At 35.7% G+C, this 16,161-nt stretch overlaps 1 protein-coding gene across 1 annotated transcript in view; it reads left to right on the top strand.

Annotated features, from left to right (window-relative positions):
- LOC106793147 (homeotic protein Sex combs reduced) overlaps window positions 1-10,331 on the top strand; it is a 21,259-nt gene extending 10,928 nt beyond the window's left edge. The window contains exon 2 of the mRNA XM_014759833.1: window positions 8,966-10,331. Coding sequence (XP_014615319.1) covers window positions 8,966-9,270 — 305 coding nt within the window. The 3' untranslated portion in view covers window positions 9,271-10,331. The remainder of the gene's footprint in view (window positions 1-8,965) is intronic.
- Window positions 10,332-16,161: the final 5,830 nt, after the last annotated feature.

Below are 16,161 nucleotides of genomic sequence, written 5' to 3'. Positions count from 1 at the left end.
AATAATAAATTCATTCTTATAGAAAAATGAATTTTTGTTTGAATCGAAAAAATATAATTGAAATAAATTATCTATGCATTCGAACACATGAGAAAGAAAAAAATGTAATTTGATTTGATAAAACGATTGAAAAAAGTTGATCGTTCCCGTTCATCGATTTTTGTTTCCCGTGTATATATAATTTACCAAGAGATGGTAGAGAAACTTTGATCCGATCGAAAGATCGAACGATCCCGATCACCCACATCGAAACCCCGCAGTTTTCGCGAGCTTCGCGAACAACTCGATGGATCGACGTTCGATCGTCGAAGAGAATAGCAAGGAGGAGGTGGAGGTTACGCAAAAGATCGGAGTCTTCTCGTCGTTGGAACTCGCAGTAACGTCGAGAGAGTAACGTCGAGGAAAAGATAATGCATTCGGAGGTTGGGAGTCGCGCGTGTGTCGACCGATCGGACCGCAGTCTGATGGATGGAGACGCGTATCCTCTATCTCCCATTCTTCCTCGATTCTTCTTCTAAGGAAGGGCCCGTTCCTTCCACGCGAAACATCTTTTCTCTTTCTATATAACATATATTCTTTTATATCTCTCTTTCTCTCTTTTTTCCTCTTTCTTATTGTATTTTTTTTCTTAATATTTATATATATACTCTCACCCTTTTACTCGTATAAAGTAATCCCCTCGCTAAGCACGACAGTTTTCTTACGTACACAAACTGTGTACACACGTGCGTTTGGATTCGATACGATAGAAAGAGAAAGGGTGAGAAAGATTGAGAGAGAAGACACGAGAAACAACATCGGAAAAGAGAACGAGGATAATAAGACTCTCTTTCATAAAGCAAGAAAACTATATCGGCGATAACGAAGTGTTTTTGTACTTTGTTTATAAATGGTGATTGCTTGGCCGCCGTGTTCTCATTCTTCGCGATGTCGCCGATGAGAAACGATCGACCGTATTTTATTTTGCACGCGAACGTGTTTTCTATCGGAATATCGATAATACTAAGTTTTTTCTTTTCTTTTTTTCCGATAATATTATATTCCTTACATTTATTTACTCGAATCTTTCTTTTCAGATTGAATCATTTCTATAATTAATGATAATAATTGTGCAAATACATGAATTGATGTATTAGCAATGGTTACTCAACGTTGTAATAAACATTCTTCGAACATTATCATGATAAAAAAAACTAAAGATAATCCATGAACATTTCGCCAGTTTTTATGTTTCTTTACAATAAGTAAGAAAAAAAGAAATAAAAAGAAAGAGATAAAATGATGACTCTGTGGTATGGTACGCGTACGTCAAGACGTACAAAGTGAACGGACATCAAGGAAGAGAAAGAAAGGTAAAGAGAGAAAGAAGAGAGAGAGAGAGAGAGAGAGAGAGAGAGAGAGAGAAAAGACAAGGCGTTAATTGAATTTGGGTACGCGTGGATTATTGTGAAGCGTTTAAAGGGGCCAGAAACAAACCTATTTGCGTCAGAGAGCTTTCTCGTGGAAGATAACAAATGATTCGCGAGGCGACCACCGGCGGGTGCTCACCAAACTTTAGTATAAAAGCTTCGTCGAGAGAGAATCCGTTCCTCTTTCCCTCTTCCAAACCCATTTTACCCTCTTTCTCTTCCTTCACCTCCTCGTCTTTCTTCGTCTTTCCACGCTTCGTTCTCGTACACCCTCGGCAAACCTTCTCACCCCTCCCCACTTCTCACTTTCGAAACACACCCTTCGCGAGAACACTGCTTGCCGTGCCATTCAGATTGAAAAGCAATAGTTTTTCAATCTATTTATAACTGTCCGATGCACACTTATACATACATATATGCATATATATATCCTTACTCAACATACTCGTTTAACCAAGTTGAATGTGTTAGCAGTAAGAAGCCCTCCCGTTCCGATGACCTAATTCGATCTATCTCGGTAAGCCTGATCTTTGAAATATTATTTATGTACACAAAACGAGTTTTCCCTTTTATCGTGGATACTGTAAACATAAATTGAAATAAAAAAAAAAGAAGAATGCTTGGATAAAAATAATCTTATATTAATATGCAATGTTTAACTTATCAAAAAAAATAAATAAAGTATCGTAGAAGACTTTAAGTTAGGTACTTTGAGTGTTTAATTGTGTTTAACGCGTGGAAATAGAATACTAGCTTCTCGATCTCAAAGACGACAGATCCAAAAGATTTCGTGGACGTCTTGACAACAGGTGGATCGTGAATTGGAAGGAGAAAGAGTGGGAAGAGGAATAGAGGTAGGAGAGGGAGGAATAGAAGGCGTTTCGTCCTCGTCGTGGAATGTCGACAGGTCGTTGGTTTCGCTTGCGATCTTTGGCCCACGATCGGCTGGGGGCAGCTGCGAAACTACGGAAAGATCACAAATCACGGTGGCCGGACGGTGGCCGAGTGACGCAAAACACGCCTAGGTAAATTTAAATTGCTCATAGACTGATTCTCGCGGACACTCCTTCGCTCAACATTTTGCCGAAAGTTTGTGGGCGATATCAGTCTAGAATTTTGGCACTTAGCCAAATCATCGCGTTAGACATCTTTCTCTTTCTCTCTCTTTCTCTCTCTCTCTCTCTCTCTCTCTCTCTCTTTTTCTTTAGATTTTCTCTAAGAACAATGAAAAATTGTCAACAGTTTACATTCGAGTTAACGTTTATAACCGATTTATTAGTATACGCGTTAAATGTATAGTATATAAAGGTGTTATAATTTTGGAAATTTTTATCGACCGGTAATCTATAAATTGGCTTCTTTATACTTTCTTACTTTTTTCTTTTTGGAACAGAACTAACAAATAAAATATTTTAATGACGCGTCAGATCTTCACTAAGAGAATGCTATACAATTAAAATAGAAACATTGTTTCTAACACAAGATTCTTGTTTATTGTTAACAAGCGTTAATTTTTATCATTAATAGTAAATAAAAGATTAATAAAAATAAATGTACATTTTTATTATCAACATAGATTGGATAAAATATGAAAAAATATTTTCATTCGATGTAACATATTGCAATACAATACGTATACTTGTTCCTTATGAAAAGCAAATGTTCAATGACTAATAGACCGCATTATGCATCTGAGATATCTGCGTACTCAGTTATTCAGAGGGTAAATTCTTTCTTACAAAAAAATGAATAATCTTAGGAAGAAGATCAGAGAGATCAACGAAGTCGTTCGAAACGAGATGGCGAGAATAACGATGATGGTTTATCGTAATTCCATTGATAAACGTATTAGATCGAATCTAGGAGAGAGAGAGAGAGAGAGAGAGAGAGAGAGAAAAACAAAGAGAGAAAGAGAGAGAGAGAGAGCAATACGAAAGGAAAGATCGTTCGTATATATAGTAATACATATATTCGGATCTGATGTAACGACAAGTTCTTTGAGGCGCTATCTGACGGAGGTGGACGCGAGATCTCGAAGGAATGGACCACCTAGGCTATGGAGATGCAATCATAATTGCATAATGGCCCTGGTAAACTGGCCGAGTTATTTATGAACCTCTCGACTTCTTTTGTCGGCAGTGTCAATGAAGCTTGGATTCGAGCGACTCAAGAGCACCAAGTCTCGAAAGATGTTTCTTCATGACGTCAGACCGTTCCCTCTTTTTTTTTTATCTCTCTCTTTCTCTCTTTCTCTCTCGTGGATATCGGATAAGTTCACGATTTACATCGTCTTTACACCGATATGTCCTGTCGATGACTTTTTATCATTCTCGCTCCTCGTAAAACCTAATGGTTCTTAGGACGATTATCGTTTAGAATGAAAGATCGTTCTCGGTCTCCCTTATCGATCCAACATCCGTGCGACGACGCGACGTTGAATTTCGATGTCCCAGGACCAACCGTGCCAGTCCGGAACTTAGCCCGCCGATATTCCGACCGAGACGTTCGAATTCGCATAATTAATTATCTCCGATTTATCGACCCTCTATCGTTCTCTCTTTCTCTCTCTTTCTCTCTCACCCTTTCACTGTCTCTTTATATGTTTTTTCTTTTTTTTTACTTTAGTTTTTTCTGTCTTACTTTTTTTATATAACCAAGAACGAGTGAGATTGATTTATTACCTTTAAGTCGAATCGAAATTTCCTGCCGTCTATCTTTTTGTGGTAAAAGGATGGAATTATTAACGCGATCGTTTTCGTTGGATTCATTTGTGTTAAGAAAAAAAAAAAAATAACAAAAAAGAGAAAAATATAAAAAACAACACGAGTAGAAGTGAAGATTGTTGCTAAGTTTCGTATTCCGTAAGCTGTCATTAGCCCGCAAAATTTTTGAACAAGCACGTTGCTCCCTTTGGAATGCTTCGGTCGATCGCGTAGATGAAAAGGTTAGATAGGGCCTATGCTTGGCCTCGTATCAGATAACAGTTCAGATATGTAGCAAGGGTTAAGGGTGGTAAAGGGTTTTTATATATATATATATCTCTCTATACCTTCGTAGAAATTGTTCTCCGGACAAACATACTGATGTCTAACAAACACAACGCAGACTCGTGTATACAGAAATGTGTTGCACTCCCGGAATGCGAGAGCGCGATAGTCTTCGAGCGTGAGATCCTTTTCTTCCTTTTGTAACCAGGCTAATCGTATAAATCATTTTTCTACTCGGTGAATTTTCATCTCAACGATCGCTTAATGTTCAGCTGGACTCCAAATAGAATATATGTAAAACACGCACTCAGCCTACACGTAGAATGTTTAAAGAAAGGAAAGATTCATATAGAAAAGTTCAAAAAAAAAAAAAGTTAACTCTCTTCATCGTTTTTATTAAAATTTATAAAAAAAGAAAGATAGAGATAAGATGATGTTTAATGAAATTCGATCTTTTTAAATCGCCCGAATTATATCGAGTCCATTAAAAATCACGTTTAGACGTGTAAAAAGTTTTAAAGGCAAGCCGAGTAAAAATGTTCAGCATCTGTCGCAATGCTGAAGAAAGAGGACAGAGATGAGATATAAGAAGGGTAAGGTGAACGAAGGAAAGAAGAGAGAGAGTGAAAGAGAGAGAGAAACGTGTTAAGCGCAGGTCCATGTCGTGTCAACCGTCTTGATGTCACCTCCTGTCGTCTAGCGTTTTCGTGGCTTGCTCTTAATAGAACTCCTTGCGCAGCTCGCATGTATTCGCACCCGAAGAGTCTTGTACTCGACGTGTCACCGTCGTGTCTCAACGATCCAACTGACTGACGGACCGGCTGCTCGACTAAGAACACGACTAGCCTAACCTCGATCGACCCTTCTAGTAAAACTTCGTAAAGACCCCGGATATTCCACGGATCACCCCTTTACCTATAACCCGCGTTCTTTCGTTAGAGGTTGACTTTTTTCGATTGTCAAATATCTCATTTTCTCTCTCTCTCTCTCTCTCTCTCTTTCTTTCCTCGAAAACATTTCAACAGATTGTGACCACGTGTAATAAGAAATAGTTGGAGATCTTTCTCGGTTTCACAAGATATAGTTTTCAATCATTTCATTCGTATAAACTTTAAAGTTGTTGACTCGATTAAGCACATCCATTATGATTGAATAAATTCTCTTATTGAATGTTTAAAAAATATTGAAAAATGACATACCTACTATATGTATCTAACAATCTAACAATTTAAAGACCTACCACCCAACAAACTTGGATATAGCTTGTTGGAAGAGGGATAGAAATAAATAGAATGAATAAAAGAAGATAGAAAGGTGTACATTACTTGCAGCATGCCTGATCGAGAAGTTACAGTGTCTCTCGGCAACCTTCATCCAAGCTATTCAGTGCATCCTCGGTGCATCGATGTCGACGAGACACAGACGGCAATTAATCACCGGAAAGGATACATCAGGATCTAAAGGCAAACGAGACAGAGAGAAAGAGAGATAGCATTAGAGTTGGAGATCGCGAAGGAGAGAGAGAGAGAAAAAAGAGAAAGAAAGAAAGAAAAAGAAAAAAGATAGAAAGAGAGAGAGAGAGAGAGAGAGAGAGAGAGAGAGAGAGAGAGAAGCCATGTTGGATCCTCCAACGCGTTGTTACGCGTGCCAGTTTTGTTAGCCACGTACGACTCGTCTCTTTTCGTAACTAGAAGGAAAAAGCGAGAAAGAGAAATTCCATTTGTCTATTACAAAACGGGTAGGTGTGTCGGACGAACGATATGCACACCGAAACGAGCAACCCAGAAAGCGGGAACGCTATTTATTAAAAAGTCAGACTGTACGAGCAAGCGACGTGCTACATCGGGAGGAAAGCGATAACGCTCAACCGAGGGACCGGTCATTAAGCTCGTTCGGCGCCCATTGACCAGCCACTGTGAAAGCTCTGTCTCTATCTGTCTTCCTCTCTCTCTCTCTCTCTCTATATATGTATCTACTCCTCTTTTCGTTTCTTCCATTTTTAATTTCCTCTTTTGCATCGCCCTTCGAAATTACATGCAAAAACGTTTTATCGAGAAAATAAGCTTAAAAAAACTTTACGCCGTTCTATTAAAATCATTTAATGCAAATTACGAACTATCGATCAATAAGAAATATTTATTAGGTAATAAAGATTTATTTTGATAATAATATAAATTATATTGTCAAATTTTGTTTACTATGACGAGTGATATTATATAGATTTATTTAAAATATGAACAAAAATAGATTACATTTCTATTCGCAAATATTTACACTGATCTTTGCCAATAAAACATAAGCTTTGATCTCGTAAAGTCGTTTATATCCTATTATTGTCAAAACATCAAATAATTCGCAATATTGTATAAATTTCTTTTGAAAAAGAAAAAAGAAAAAAAGAAAAGAAAAGAAAAAAAACATTACATTATTATTGACAAACGTTGACAGGGAATCTTTGCCAATAAACATTAGTTTCGATTTCGAAAGTCCGTTCATCGTCTTGAGTATCCTCGTCTATTAGCCATTCATCGTGAAAAGCGCGGGATGTTAGCGAGAAACGCTTCGGGCTAATCGTTGATCACCGTATGAAAGCTCCCTTAACCGCCATGAATACCATTCCCCTCCCTCCCTCTAGCAATCCCCACCCTCCCTCCCACCCTCCCACCATCACACTCTCTTTCTCACTCTCTCCCTCTCCCTTTCTCTATCTTTCTCTGTCTATTTGTTTCTCTCTCACTTTGACTCGGAGGTTGTTCCGGCGCTTAGAACGAGTCGTCATGGGGCGGTCGTCTGCCACACGCACGCACTCAGAAATGCATGGGAGTAGAGAACCCGTTCAATTCTCCCGAGAGAGAATTCTCGCTCTCACTATTAATAGCGTATTCATTATTGTTGTAAATGAAGCGACTCTTTCATATCCGCATCGACGCGAGGAGGTGGAGGTGGAGGAGGAGGAGGAGGCGCCCACGCAAACGAGTCCTCGCGAACACCTCCTTGTTCGATATCAAGGAAACACCTGCGTATCCGCTCAACCGAATCGTCCAGCTGTCGATTCATGTATCGATCCACGAATTTTCAAGATCATTTTGTGCGATATCCTACTCCTCCGTATAAATTTATTCTACGCTCGAAGGATCTTTAATACTGTTACCTCGTAACAAGCTAGCTTATTAATGAAATCTGTTTAATTATTCGATTGAGATCTATTGGTATATGCGAATAGATACTTGTTAATACACTTGCTCCACAATTTTCATTTTTTCTTTTAGTTAAGATATAAATGTTAGATGTCTTGTTTCCTATCGTTCATATGCTAATTATCCTATATTCACGTTCGATTTATGCGACTGCCAGTTTCATGATTTTTCTATGTTTCTTTCCCCCCCCCCGTCGTTGATAAGCTTCTCTTCTGAGAGTTTTCTATTTTCTTTCGTCGCGTTCTATTAAATATTTCTATTTAAACAACGATCATCTCTTCCGTAGCCAGCCGACTTCGTCTTCTGTCCTTCTCTCTCTCTCTCTGTCTTCATGTAGAGACGACTGATCTCACGGATTAGATTATTTTTGTGCTCTCTCGAAGAAGACAAGGATTAGAGTGTGGCTATTTATGTGCTGTGAGAAGGGTTTCTAAAGTCTTTTCTTGAAAGAAAAATCGAACTCTTACTTTTACTCTTAAAAGAAACTACAAAGTTAATATAATTATTGTGTAAGTTGTAACATTCTGGGAGGGTTGTTATTCGATTTAAATGATCGTTCGAAATTTTTCCATCAAAACGTGTAAGATAAGTTGAATGCGATAGGCGTGGTACATTATCGTAATAATAGCGTTTCGAAATTATTTATGGCCGAGGCGTGCTAAGCAAATAGGTAAAACAGCTGCCAAGTGACCAGTTTGCAATCCAGTGGCACCGGCCAAGACGTTAACCACGACTCGTTGAAATAATTAACGAGCTCGTCATGCTTCCGTCCGCGTATCCTCCGCTTCCGTTCTTTTTATTATTCCTTCGCCCTTCTTCTTCCCTTCCGTGTAAAAAGTATCGATCTTTTTATTCCCTTTTTTTCTTTTTTTCTTTTGTCAAACAAATTCCAAAAAGAAACATTATCTACGATATCCTTGATTGTATTTCTAAAGATTCTCTCGCATGGTTTCATACGTAAATAAAAAAAAATGTTCTTCCTGATCGATGAGAATTAAAACAATACATTAGGTAACTCCCAATTAAACAGTACTTACATATGTATTCTATTGTACTCGTCTCTATATTATTTCTTCTACTATACTTAATTATCTTCAAGGAAACACACAACGTATATAAACGATTCAATTTACATTTAAATAAGCCGAGTTATTACGTATTTACGAAGATACATTAATAGACGAATTACATCCCGTTTACGTAAACTTGTAATATCCATTCTAACAAATTTGAAAGATAAAATAAGTAGACAAGATAAATAACGAACGAACTTATATATTCTTTCGGTCAAATTCACTTATATTATTTTTCAAAGCATCATCCTCTTTTTTTAGCACATATTCTAAAATATATTTTTGTTTCTTGGTTCTAGGCACGGTGAATGCAAATGGCGAAACGAAACGACAAAGGACATCTTACACGAGGTATCAAACTTTAGAACTGGAAAAGGAGTTCCATTTCAACCGCTACCTGACGAGGCGGCGTCGTATCGAAATTGCCCATGCCCTTTGCCTGACGGAACGTCAGATCAAGATCTGGTTTCAAAACCGGCGGATGAAGTGGAAGAAAGAACACAAGATGGCGAGCATGAATATCGTACCGTACCACATGTCGCCGTACGGGCACCCTTACCAATTTGCGCCGCACCCAGGCCAGTTTGCTCACTTGGCCACATAGGACGAGTTCTCGCCCGCCGAGCTCGGAGCACACGCTGTCCGTTTTCCCGGGATGTACGGCGAGCAGAACTTCTAAAAGGCTTTTCCTTTCGATCGGACGCTTCGTTTCCAGTAGGATTCGCGAGCTCGACATTTTCGTCTAATCGCTATTAACTTGTCATGAAATAATCTCTTTTCTGTCTTATCAAATCTACCGAATTTTCTTCTTTGAAATATTTCCATTTTGATAAAAGACAGAAAATTCGTAGGGCATGTTTGTTCCATTAAAGCGATTACACTATGTCACAAAAGCAACTATTCGAAATTGAAGGGAAGCCAAAATTTTCTGCGAATTTAGTGCCGTGCGCCCGATTTAAGACTGGACGCGCTCCGAGGGACTCTCACGTATAGTCATGTATATAAAAATATACATACATTCATATATACGTAGGTAAAAAAAACGCATGGGGAAAATTTCTAAATGATCTTGCGTACCTTATGAGAGCCCACCTCAGCGGGTGAGATAATCGAAACTCTAGTTTAAGGGTAGACATTAATGATTTAACAACAACAACAATAATAATAACAACAACAACAACAAAGAAAATAATGGAAAAAAAATGCATAAGAAAAGAAATCTCGATTTTAGAAGTGAAACTTAATTATCTTCGTCCTATTGTCTGGCTGCACACTGTTTCACGTGATCCGTAAATAAACACGAATTGTATTTGTAAATGGATTAATAATCGATAATTGATAAAAACGGATGAATAATCGAACATGTATTATTATTCTTTTTTTTTTCTTCTCTCTCGGATCGTCCTGTACTTACTTATTTACTTTTTCTCCGCCTCGCTACTTATTCTCGAAATTATCTATCGAATGTGTGTCCATTCGACGATGAATTCGACGCGATGGTAGGAGGAAACAGTTTCTATCTGCACGTTGAAGTCACTATTCCTAGTATGTAAGGTGCCTATAAATACTCGAAACCTTCTTCGCCAATTATTATTTTCCGGTCTAAACGCGACATTTTTGAATATCGCTAAGCATCTCGATTTAACATTTTATTAAACGAAATTTATTCGTTGTTCGTTTAACTATATATATATATATTAAATCGAATTCGTTCGAAACGATTAATTCGATTTATGCGAGCAACGATTATCTGAAAATTCAATTGTAACGTTGACGTGTACAAATCAATAATCTCCTTTTTGAGATTAGTAATAATTAGTGATTTTTATTTAAAAATTTATTTTACGCTCGATATTAATTATACGTATAATAAATGTGAACAAGTACTCGTTTTTATAGCCTGCAATTGTTTTTTGCTTTTTCTTCTTCTTCTTTTCTTCTCTATACTTTTCTCATTTATGGAAAAAAGTATACGTAAGTAATAATCTCAAGATCAGGCATAAAAATGAAATAAAAAAAAGACTCAATATAACGAAACGGTGGGCAGCTTAGGCGCTGTAAGCTCTTTGTAAATAGTTTGCACCGTAATGTAACTCGTTCCTATAAATGAAAGAAGAAAAAAAAAAATTAAATAAATAAATATTTGTCGACTTATTGTTAGATTAAAAAAAAGAAAAAAAAATTCCTTAAACAACTTGGCTGTTTTTTTCGAACCATCGTTCTAAATTAAACGTTTTATCTCTTCGGTAAGATATTTAAATATATCAGATAAATAATAGATGTAAAACCCCCAATCTTTATTCCGTCTTTTCGATGTTACACGATTGAAAACGATGGAACAAATAAATAAATAATTAAATAAATAAATATATATATATATATATATATATATAAAAAAATGAAAAAAAAAAAGATAAGATTCGATCGCCTAGAAACGTATTATCTCGAATATCAAATCGAAATTATTATTTTCGAGTATATCGATCGATCATTTCAGTTGGAAAAATAGATTTTTCAGTCGTTTGGCTCGAGTCTGTAAAAAAATTCAATTAACGACGAGCGTTCCAGAGTTCTCGTTGTGCTTGTGTTATATACATACGCGTATACGTGTGAGTGTATTCTTGTGATACAAGAAAGAACGAAGGAGAGAGAGAGAGAGAGAGAGCGAGAGAGAGAGCGAGAGAGAAAGACAGACAGAATGAATGAGATTCATTTTATGCTTTAGATCGAGAAGTCGTATACGATTGCGACGTGCTAAGCAAATTCGGAATAATACAGGGATTCTTAAAATATATCGATGTGTTTAAAGTTAAAATAAAGAAGAAAAAAAAAAAAGAAGAAGAAATGAAAAAGGTAACAAGAAAGAAAGCTAAAATATAAAGTAAGGATAAAATAAAACTTGAAAAATAAAAATAAAATTGATGACCGGAAGAGACGCTTTATTACGCGACTGGCGAGAGGAGGTTTCTTTATAAAGTAGATTAACGATGAATTGTACATAATTATTGAATATAATTGAACAACGCGATATTGAACGACGTTATCTCGGCAAGGCGTTAACGAAAGAGCAGAGTACTTCGTTGTTTGTTAATTTATCGACGCGTTCGGATTAGTGGTAGGGGAAGAAGTTGATGGAAACGAACGAATCAGGAACGATTCTTCTTCTTTCTTCGAACGAATGAAAACGCGCGTAAATTGCGATTTTATCGTATGAACGAGAGAATTCACTTATCGATCGTATACTATTTTACATCGTTAAGAAATGTTCTTTCATTATCGTCTTGCTGTTGTTTAGGAATATTTAACTAATTAATAAATAGCGATTATTATTATTATTATTATTATTATTACTATTGCTACTATTAATATTATTAATTTTATTATTATTACATGATTCTTCTTCTTCTTCTTATTCTTATTATTAATATTATTATTGACACGATTGATATTATTATCACTATTATTATTATTATTATTATTATTATTATTATTATTATTATTATTATTATTGAGAGTGAGTCTGTTGCTAATGACCTGGTCCAGTGTTAATAATGTATTTTATTTGTTTCGTTATTACGTTTTTGTTGTTCACGCTGCGTGTTGTAAAAAACGCGTCGTAAGATTTAAACTTGTAAGCGATGCGTATCGAAAAAAGCAGAATATGTTATGTCCGCGATGGCACCATATGTGGGAAAACGTGAAATTTCAAAATAATTTCGATTCTTTAATTCTTTTTTTCTTTTCTATATATAAATAGATATTTACGTGCATTCTATATGTTGCATGGAATGTATTTAAATACGTACGAGCAAAGCAACATCCTTATTTTTGATCTCTCGGCAAAGTTAAAATTAAAGAAGGATAAAGAAAAAAAGGATTGAATAAAAAATCGAAATATTTCGTGATTTACACGTCGGGTGCGAAAGATTCGTTCTCCATGTTCTTTTTCATTTATTTTTTTTTTTTGTTTCTTTTCTTTTCTTTTCTTTTTTTATTTGTTTCGATTTCTTTAATTAAGCTCAAGTATTATGTTCACGTAGCGTCTCTGAAATGTTACTTCATTCCATGTAATATACGTAATAGTCTAAACTAAACTACCTACTTATTACATCTACGTAATCTAGAGCACCATACGCGTAAGGCCACATAATTATATATATATAAATACATAATTTAAATTATAATTATTATATATATATATAAATGGTATGACGTACTGAGAAACTAAAAAAAAAAAAAGCCCACACAATAAGAGAAGACAAACTTTGATCTCATTCGATTCGAACCCCACTCCCCCCCTTGCAACGAAACCTTTCCAAAGCGACGCATTCGGTCCTCGTCTCTCGGCTCAATTCTAATTCGTTCGAAAGAAGATGAAGGAGGATGAGGAAAGAGAAGAAAACAGAAAGGGAAAGAAAGAAAGAAAGAAAGAAAGAGAATTCGGCCGGTTTCGTCCGTCGACCGCGACGAATTTCAGCGGGTGCTCGGAACAATGCACTTTTAGCAACGCAAATTGGCAGCTCGTTATAAATCACGGCGAGTTCACAGGCCACGTATGTATACACATATATACACGACACAACAAAGACAATAACAACGGCTATACAACCAACTACGAAACGTAGAGACTTTGTTGAAACGATTCGCTTGTTGTTTGACTTTTATCGCCGTTAACGATAAGTCGAATAACATTTTATGAATTGGTCAGATAAAATTATCTGTGTGCATGTTAGTAGAGTTATACATATTTATGTTTAACAAAGAGAATCAAACGCGTTGCGTAGAAAAAAATCCGGCTAATTACAATGCCGGGAACGTTCGACGATAATTGTTATGGTCGTTGATAAAGAAACGATGCACGTTCTATCGACTTGGATGTAAAATTCTACTGGTTAAACAAGAGAAAGAGAGAAACGAAAGAAAACGACAAGGAAGATAGCGAATGTGAGGAGAAAAGATAAGATGCCCGGAGGTTATCCCTGTATGAACACCCTATAGAAGATTATATTTCGTTAAAAACGCATTTAAACACTTTAATTACCACTTAAATAAATAAGAACGATGTAAAGCAATAAAAAAAAACTTCACGGTGAAAATATTATTTCTTCGGAGAACATACGGTTCAGATGATATTTTCTCATCTCATACTCTATTATCATTATTTTTCATTGTACAATTAGCTTAGTTCGTATATCGAATATATCATTTGCCACTCGCTAGATTCAATCTAATTTTGACCCCACTTCGACACCAATAATCACGAGAACTGATAAACGTTTCTATTAACATCGTTTTTCTTTACAATACTTATTCAATAAAGTATAAAGAAAGAAAAAAATGATAAAACTCAATAAAATTTTTAAAGAAATGTTTCAATCCAAACGATCTCTCACAGTTTTGAACATAAAAAGAAAAACGTATGAAACCATTAAAAAAAAAAAAAAAACCAATTCTACACCACGTGGTGATTTTATTTAATATATCAAACAATTCTCACCAACTTCCAAAACTGTAAAAGATATTTGAGCACCCTATATAGAAAAAATATACCTAAGCATATAATTCAAAGCCACTGCCAACTATGTCATCGCTAACAGCAACGAAATATCGTTCCAAAGTAATATTTATATCTTTTTCATATCTTTGAAGAACATCGAAGATAAAAAAGAAGAAGGTCAGAGGTCACGTTTCAGTCAGTTACCGCATTACATCTCTCTCTCTTTCTCTCTCTCTCTCTTCCTTTCTTATAAGAACATCCACAAACGAATCAAAAAAGCGTTGTCATTGTCGGTAGCTTGGAATCATTCGAGCAGCGGATTCCGTGTCCATGACTTGCGTCCTGTCTTTCCACTTATAAACAAGTTGAACACACGGTAGTAGGTACATTGAAATACACGTGTGTGTTGGGGGTGCGAGCTAGCTTTATCAAGTTGGACCATGACGACCCCCCGTCATTGTCACGCGATTATATCTCTCAACGAAAAATAAAGTGAGAGAGAGAGAGAGAGAGAGAGAGAGAGAGAGAAAGTTTTTCTTCGGCAGCAACGTGGTCCGACGGAGAAGAACATTCTCTCAAGTGAATCTCAGATCAAAAGAAAGAAGAACGAATATGACTCTATGCACCATTGTCTTTGATTTCTCGACCGGATTTTACGTGGACATTTCTATCATTCTCTATCGTACTAACATATACGAATGCATATCTCGTTATGTTTCACGTGTATACATTGAAATTGTTTATTCAAATGGAATTTGATTTCAAAATGCGTAAGTATTATTATGTATTTTATATTTATAATCGTTTAATCTTATATAATTTTTATTAACATTTATATAGAATATGTTTGAAATTTTTTTGATAAAATTAATATTTAATATGTATACTTGAATAAATTATTTTGTACATTTCATCAAATTATTTAGAATACTAATCAGATACTACGCATATTTAAATATTGTCTTCTCTTGTATTAATTCTTTTTTTTTTTTTTTAGATGAATTCCTAAAAAATCTCTGACATTTATCCATTAAAAAAAATTCAATCATTATCGATGTGTGTGTGTGTGTAATGATTTTAAGCGCTATACGATTGTATGTAAACGTTGGAATACTTTAGCGAGTCATTGTATTCATACCTCGGTGTTTATTTATTCGAATGATCGACGAATGATTTAAAAAAAAAGGGTAGCTTTTTCGATCGTGAGATCATTGTGTTATCTGAAAGGCTCAAAGAGTTTTGTTCGTATTTCGAATATTACGATAGCTATCAAAGGTGTGCATGCATACACACGAGCACACGCGTGAGCCACGAGTTCCTTTCTCTTTCCGTTTTTATTTTCGATCTCCCGTTTTATTCACTGCTCGTTGACACTGATAAATCGTTATTTTCGCGATATCATAACTACATTTTATTTCCATTCCCCTTTCTCACATGGTGTGCCTCTTATCGTTCGACCATCTCGAGCTTTGCGAACGCTTACAGAAAAGATCCTAAACGATATTCTTCTCGAATTTTATACCCCTCACGTGACAATAGAATCTTACCCCGATATTTATTTACAATATTTATTAACAGCAAAAAAATAATAAAAATCCATTTTATTTTGAATCACGTTTATAATAATTCTCTTGTCTTTCATTTTATATTATTCGATATTTTAAGAGATTGACGTGACGAAATTCAATTAATATAATTCGATGACGAGGATCTATAGATCGTTTTGACGTACGATTAAGGTCTCGACGAGAAACACGTTATGTCGACACTTATATATTCGTTTTAAAAAACAACACGAATTTATTAACTCATCGTATTACGTGAAAGAAAATGTTTGAGTTTTCCTTTCCAAAATCTAGAAAATATACTTTCGTTTACTGAGAGATATGGGAATACAAAGAAAGATCGATATTTTTAGTGATATTCTTTATATTTGTATATTCTCGTTGGTGTGTTTTATATATGTATGCGTATGTGTATGAAAAGCAGCGGCTCGCG

Source organism: Polistes canadensis, unplaced genomic scaffold (genome assembly GCF_001313835.1).
Source record: "Polistes canadensis isolate GaletaPanama2010 unplaced genomic scaffold, ASM131383v1 scaffold_11, whole genome shotgun sequence".
NCBI lineage: Eukaryota > Metazoa > Arthropoda > Insecta > Hymenoptera > Vespidae > Polistes > Polistes canadensis.
Note: the sequence above shows the minus strand (reverse complement) of the source record. Positions and strands in the feature narration are given on the sequence as shown.